A 7,655-nucleotide genomic window follows, 5' to 3' on the forward strand; every position below is an offset into this window, starting at 1 on the left:
ATTACGAAGTGGTTCTGTGATGATTGTGTACCATTTGATATTCATGAAGCAAATTGTGTAGACTGTTACGAAAGCTCCCGTCCGAAATGCCGGCTGACCGTCAATGATATTACACAGTAAATCTGTTCTTTCTATAGCTATGAAGTCTTAAATTTCCCTGTTGTAAAACAGTATAAAAGGAATCGCACCAATATTTTGTAAATGTTTGAGATGCCAAGAATGGACAGGGAAAAATTGAATAGAGTTGGTGGTACTTTCTTATCGACCGCCGGAGGCGGTTTCTTTCATAGTGGTACACTAATCTCGTTTTGCCTTGGCTCATTACTTTGTCTACCATTTACTTTCGTTTTTTTAACTAGATTACCCAGGTGTTTCTCTTTTTTTCCCTGAATGTCTTTTATTCGGAATTGAATAATAGATACATGAAAAATGACTATATTGTAATCTGTTTTCAATGAATAATCTAAAATGTACTGGAGATGACATGTAGGCGTTAATAATGTGCGCGCGCTCATTCGCGAGCGTGATGGAAGGCGGTCGTTTCAGTGTGGTTTACATACCACACTGTGACCTTGTACCGGTACAGAGAAATGACAACAGCATTGAATAAAACACCAACAGAGATGATAAATACACAAATGAAAACAAACACAATTAATACAGGCTTACTGAAAGCCCTTTCGTATGATGTAATGAGTGTTTTATTTTTACCCCATTCCATTTTCAGACCCTCTTTCTCAGTACCAAAAATCTGAGTTCTTCCTTTTTCTTGAATGGAAAATATGATTTTGTTGAAATTTGAAGAAATAAATATGATGAAGATCAGAGATTTGACCTCACGTAGAGCAAGTGTTTAAAATACTAAATAAAATAAAAATGAAACATAAAAAGGGACTAATATTTGTCTAATTATACAATTCTTTCTATTTTTTTGAATTTTTCTAAATATATAAATCAAACGAATCAAACATTCTATCAAGAAATGAGAATTTTTTGCGAAAAAGAGAGAACTAACAAACCAATAGAATTAAAGTTTAAAAAGTTAAGCAGAAACATAAATACAGCAGTCATAGAAAGTTTTATCTTCTTTTCAATAAAGACCGACTTGGCTAGAATGAAGAAAATCCTCAAGATGTTGATTAGTTTCGGTAACAAGCGCAAGATTTCCCTTGCCATATGATGAATCAATGGCGATTCTTTCAGCAAAATTGAGAGCCTTGAACATCATACGTACATTCGCACGTTGAATTTTGAAATTGTGTTTCAACTTTTAAAGGCCCGGGAATTTGCTTCGAATATTTTTACATGCTTGTTGTCAAAGTCATCAAACATTCTGCTTTAGTATACGAAAGCCCAGTAAAAACAAAAGCGGTTAAGAGTTACCTCTCTATTGCACTGCATGTTGTTTTTAATAAACCATTATCTACACCTATACCAGTCTCGCATTATGCTTAACATTCTATCGTTCTTAAACAATAGAGCTATTGTTTAATTACCAAAATCTGAGCTTGTGTATGTATGCTTACAAATGTTAAGCTTATAAAAAAGATATTAGAATAAATCTAAGAAAATGACAAATAGTTCCATAGTATGTGGCTCCATGTGATTATGTCTTGAAAGAAGCTTCTTGAAGTATTTCCTTCCGAGTGGAACAGATTCTATTTGACGTACAGCGTGTACCGGTACGAATCGAACACGGACCAACACGAACTCTAGCAGGAAATTTCAATTTCATTAAATCTTTAAAACATCTAGAAATCTCTTTATCTTTGATGGCAAAGCAAACAACATTCAATGTCGCAGCACAATAACATGGTATTAATGTTAGCCTGAACAATCTTTTGTTTTGATCTATAGATATGTCTCGGTCAACATATTCCATATTATTTGGTGTCATAGCAACGATAATGTAGGCTATGCCGAATGGTGACCAACATATAAAAAACACTACCATTATTATTGTAAGAAAGGTGATCATTTTCTTCCGATATTTCACTCTGACTTTATTGACGTCACCTATCCGTTTGCTCTTGAAGTAAAACTCACGTATTATCATCAGATATGTCAGCAACATGATTGCCATCGGGATGACGTAGCCGAAACCAAATAATGATACTTTGTAAACCAGGACTAATTTTTTACCAAGAATTTTGTCGGTTGGCATGCAATGTCTTACGTTTTTATCATATTCAAATGTGTACATATTTGGTACTAGTAGAATTATACCAAATAACCAAAACCCAATAATGGAATAGACCAATCTTCTCTTTTTGTTTTCATTACGAAGTGGTTTTGTGATGATTGTGTACCATTTGATATTCATGAAGCAAATTGTGTAGACGGTTACGAAACCGCCAATCCAAAATACTGGCTGGCCGTCAATAAAATTACACAGTAAATCTGTTCTTTGAACAGGAACCAAGTCTTCAGTCTCTCTATGGTATAGAAATATGAAATGAATTGCGCCAAGGTCTTGTATGATGTTTGAGACTCCGAGGACGGCCAAATAGAAGTTGAATAAAGTTGGTATTATTTTCTTGTAACGATATAAACAAATGACGGTGGCATTTAGTATAACTCCAATGAAAATGATGAATAAGCTTGCAAAAGTGAATATAATTAATGCAGCCTCACTGAGTGATCCGTCTTGTTGTGAGATCTCGATTGTCTTGTTATCGTTTGACATCATTTTTAATTGTGATATGGAACCAGTTTTTTAGTTATTCGAAGGTAAAACAGGTGACCCTCTTGGTTAAAAGTAAAAAAAGTATCGAAATCATCGTGGTTTTTTCTCTCAATAACGCCTTTCTTGTTAGTCTGTTTTGATTGATAATTTAATTTGAATTCTCCATATCAAAGAAGAGGTTTTGAATAAATTTCCTAATATCGAAAATATGTAACAATATTTTCTAGCACCCACAGTGTTCAAGTGATTGAGATATTACAACCTCAATTTCGGCTATTTCAGTGAAAATTTGTACCTCCCATGTTGAGGAGGTCTTTCTTGGGAAAGGATCCCCTGGATTATTTTTCAATCCTTCAAAACCCCGTTGAACTTTTTTTCTCTACTTTTGGATTTTCCGTCTCATTTTACTGACCATCCTGGACTTTTACACTCGAAAAGCCAGACCCACTGGATCTTTTATTTTCCAAACAACCCTGCACGCTGCATTTCATTTTTGAACTTCCATTAATTACTCGAATAAGTTTGCACTCTATTTGAATGATTGTAAAAAAATGTACATTTGGAAAAATAGATTTTAAGCTTTATCAAATAATACCGGGTGTACCACAAAAAAATTTAACACTTTAAAGTAAGACCCAGGAATTGTATTTTAAAAAAATTAGCAAAGTAAAGAGGAAAGATAAACTTAGATAAACTTAAATTTTGATGCATCATACGTTATATTCAGTTTTTTATGTCTTTTCTGCGGTTTGTGTTTCTTCAAAATCGTCAAAAACATTAAAAGTTACGAATGCAGTACACGTTTTTTTTTATAAGGATCACGTTTATAAGGAACTCGAGGCTGAAAATGGCTCAAAAAATAAGGAATTGTTAAGGAACTGCTCAGGCTGAGAATAAGTGCATTTGAAAATAATGCACCTTATTGGGACTCGATAAGGAACTTTGAGACTGAAATTCTCTGTAAAAATAAGGAACTCCAGGCTCAGAGCAAAGTTAAGGTTCCTTATAAAAAAAAAACGTGTACAATGATAAAAGAACCATTTGTTCATGTTTGCGAAATAGTTGAGACAGTAGTTTGAGATCTTACACGCAATTGGCTATGATTCAAGCCTTGCTGCTGAAAACTTCTACTCTCACGAATACTTCTCACCGTGGAGCATCTCATAATAGCTTTTAAACAACTACGAATTTCTTGATCTTTAATCGCAAAACAAACCACATTCAAAAGAGCTGCACAAAAACACGGCCAAATAGACAATTTGAATAATTTGAAGACTCGTAAAACGCTAGCTTGATCTGTAGGACTTTCGAGTCCTGGCACCATTGCGATAGCTATCCAAACGATTCCGAAAGGCGACCAGCAAATAAGAAACACGCATATAATAATACTAATGAAAATCACGACTTTCTTCCGATATCGAGTTTTGACGGGGCTTTCCTTTTTGTCATTTATTCTGGATTTGACATAGAACTCCCGAATGATCATTGTATAAGTTATAAGCATCGTTGTGACGGGAATCACCAACCCAACAAGGAATAAAAGTACTTTGTATAAAAGCGAAAGATTTCGACCTAAAAATTCGTTTGTGATGTTACAGTATCCTTGTGTTTCGTCGTATTCAAACGCAAACAAATTTGGTATGATTAGAATGGACGCCGCACACCAAAACCCAATGATGATATAGACCAATCTTTTCTTATTGTTTTCGATGCGAAGAGGTTTTGTGATTATTGTATACCACTTAATATTCATAAAGCATATTGTATAGACTGTTGAAAAAGCACCGACCCAGAACACAGGTTGTCCGTCAATGAGATTGCATAAGATATCTGTTCTTTGTATTGGAATAAAATCTTCAGTCTCCCTGTGGTAAAACAATATAAAAGGGACAGATCCTAGATTCTGAACGATATTTGAGGCTCCAAGGATTGTCAGGAAAAAGTTGAACAATGTCGGAGATATTTTGTTCCATCGGTAGAGATAAATAATAATAGCATTAATAACAATACCAATGAATATAATAAATAAAGTCATGGAAGTTACCAGAATTGACCCTAACGGACTGATTCCAATTTCATTTTTGGAATTAATTGTTGTTGATGTGTTGTTGCTAGGTAACATATTATCTTTGAAATCGTCCGTTGAATGTTGAATGGTAAAACTCTCGATGATAGATAATTCTTGTAGTTAATTTTTCTTCTTTTTGTTTGATTGTTTGCAATCTTTAAGCGAGAATTAATTGTAAAATCAACGACTTTTTCACTTTAAATTAAATTTCGCGTTAATTAATTTTCACGATTTTCGGCGAATTTGGACATTTTCGAACAATGAAAAATCAGGTGAAAAAGAAACTGATTCGCGAAATTTCAGATTTCAATTCTAGAAGCAATGTCCACACAAAAATCTATCCACTTAAAGTACACGTAGAATTCTCCAAATCATTCCCAATAATTTTCCAAATAATATTCTCAAATTATTAGTCGCTCCACGCAATGATTTTCTTCTTTTTGACATACTGTACCCTTAGAACATTTTTATTTTGGTGAACAAAAGTTCAGACAGCAGGTTTCTTTTTTCACATTGCAAAATAATTGAATATTTTTTCCCTCGAAAAATTTACCCTACAAATTAACGCATCTATTTATCACTTTGTTTTCATTTTTCTCAATATCTCAAAAAGGTCTTTTTAAAGTTCACGGTTGAGTTTTTTTCCAATTATAATTTAATTAAATTGAAACTTAAAAAGAGACTTCCCTTCAAAGGGAGGAGAAACGGGAAAATTATTAATAATAAGGTTCATTCCTAGAATTGAAGACTCAAATTTAATAAGTAGAGCTTGCAGAACAGAATTTTGATTATTATACAAAAATAAACCCTGACTGATTAGGTTTGAAGTCTGAAACATGCTCGGGGTACCTAAGGCACTCCCCAATGGTCGTAACACAAATGTTTTTTAGGTTTTTTCAAAGCGTTTCAATAAAGAAAATGGGATGGAGCATGGTCAGATGGTCCCACTTGCTCCATAATTGAAAAATTTCGAGAAAACCTCATTTTTGCCCCATTTTGATGACGTCATGAAAATAAAATATTAAATAACTTCAAATAGAAGAGTTTTCACCAATGGTGTAAATCAATGAAAGGAAGCGATCCACTAAAAAAAATTTTTTAATTTAAAATTGTTTTGACGACGTCAGCAAAATTAGGAAAAAATCTCGTTTTGGTTGAAATATGCTGACGTCAGCGTAGAATTTTGAATTTTTTCTTCCCATGTGACGGGATGAACTATTTTAACTAAGGTGGTCAGCGAGTAATTTAGGCACCTTTTACACTATTCTTACAAACTCGATTTAATTCATTTTTAGCCAGGCTTTAATTTAATTTCCAATCTCTTTCTCCTGCCCTTATTACACCTGCCCTTATTACACCAGTGACGACAAAATGGCGCCAATAAGAGCCGGTGGGTTTTAATAGTTTTGAAAACAATCAAGGGTTTTATTTACATCCAGAGAGTATTCGGGGCCTTATTATACAAAGCTTTTGTCTAGAATTCCTGGTTTATTTGTTTATTTAAAAAATGGGATCGTTGCTTGTAAATACTTATAATACTTACCGTACATCCTGTGCCCAAGTTCAGGAGTTGCCATAAAGCCATTATGGTAATAACCGGGAGGGCACATTTCTATACATTGAACTTATAATACTTATAATTATTTGTCTTTTTTCCAAATAGCTCCGAGATACTTATGAATACTGTGTTATCAGCCCCAAAATTACCAAAGACAAGCGATATGATGACTGCCTGGCCCTCATCAGGTAAGCTAATCCTTCATAATCTGCTTTAGAAGTTATGTTATGTGTCAAATAAATCACAAATTAATGCCTTCTTCATCGAATCCGGTAGCTCAGTCGGCAGAGCATTCGCCTTACAATCTAAGGATCCCCGGCCACCGCCAACTCAGCAAACGAGTAGCTTAGATTAGGTAATCCTATCTAGACGGTAAGTTATAGGAAGCTGAGAGTACTTTAGTCGTACAAACTTTCGCGAGCAGTAACTTTCGCGAATTTCAGCCCTTTTCGCGGAAGTAAATGTCTTTAAAAATTCTAGGAAAGGCCATCCGCGAAAGTTTATGCTCGCGAAAAATTCTTGACAAAATAGAAAATATGTAAGACTTCAAACTATGAATAAAATGAAACTTTTATGACACTTTTTAGCCTATTAATAAGTCAAAGGACAAATGTTTTTAAGCCAACCCAAGAAGTATTTTTCGCTCTAAGCATAGTTTTTTGATGTGACAATTCGTAATTTTACGTCTTGACTCACGAAAGCTTATTTTTCCGTTAAATTTGCGAAAGTAAATGTGGTGAATTTCGCGATATTTCGTCCTCGCGAAAGTTTGTACGCCTAAAGTAGTTGTGGCGCACCTCAGCATTCAACCTTCCAGGTTAAGCCCGAATAAAAAAGGGGATAGACTCTGTAAATTCCAGCCCCGCCGACAGCCACAAGATGGATACACTTACTTGACTTTCATCAAATCTACTTGTCTTCATTGGATTTTCCCCGTCGGAACGTCTTGAATTTAATTGAAAATTGTGAATTTGAGCCACGATTTTAAGACCGGTTGATCTGTTTTTTGTCTTAAACATAATCTTCAATTTTAATCAATTTTCAACATTTTTAGCTGATTTTTAGCATTCTCAATAGGTTCCATTGAAGTTTTAGGGCTAATACAGATTTGGCGTATTTTGCGATAAAAGTTGCCGATTTTGTTTTTGGCCTGTTTTAATAAAAGATCATTTTGGGATCGTTTATATTGAATTAAATCTCCAATTTCAGTCTATTTTAAACATTTCTAGTTGACTTCAAGCCCTTAACATTTGGTTTCATTGAATCCATAGGCCAGTTACAGATCTGGCGTATTTTAAGATAAAAGTCGCCAAATTAGTTTTTAGCCAAATTTGATAAAAGAC

At 34.1% G+C, this 7,655-nt stretch overlaps 2 protein-coding genes across 2 annotated transcripts in view; one reads left to right on the top strand and one right to left on the bottom strand.

Moving 5' to 3' along the window:
• The window catches only part of LOC136807737 (origin recognition complex subunit 3-like), a 62,530-nt gene that overhangs the window by 34,236 nt on the left and 20,639 nt on the right, over positions 1 to 7,655 (top strand). The window contains exon 15 of the mRNA XM_067064350.1: positions 6,418 to 6,500. Coding sequence (XP_066920451.1) covers positions 6,418 to 6,500 — 83 coding nt within the window. The remainder of the gene's footprint in view (positions 1 to 6,417; positions 6,501 to 7,655) is intronic.
• LOC136807803 (substance-K receptor-like) lies at positions 1,587 to 3,031 on the bottom strand. Its single transcript, XM_067064424.1, has one exon. It carries the CDS (start codon positions 2,687 to 2,689, stop codon positions 1,607 to 1,609), a length of 1,083 nt encoding a protein of 360 aa, XP_066920525.1. The 5' UTR covers positions 2,690 to 3,031; the 3' UTR covers positions 1,587 to 1,606.

This window comes from Clytia hemisphaerica, unplaced genomic scaffold (assembly GCF_902728285.1).
Source record: "Clytia hemisphaerica strain Z4C2 unplaced genomic scaffold, Clytia hemisphaerica genome assembly, whole genome shotgun sequence".
Classification (NCBI taxonomy): domain Eukaryota; kingdom Metazoa; phylum Cnidaria; class Hydrozoa; order Leptothecata; family Clytiidae; genus Clytia; species Clytia hemisphaerica.

Excerpts from the sequence above, each read along its gene's own strand:
- LOC136807803 (XM_067064424.1), bottom strand. The coding sequence starts at position 2,689 with ATGATGTCAAACGATAACAAGACAATCGAGATCTCACAACAAGACGGA.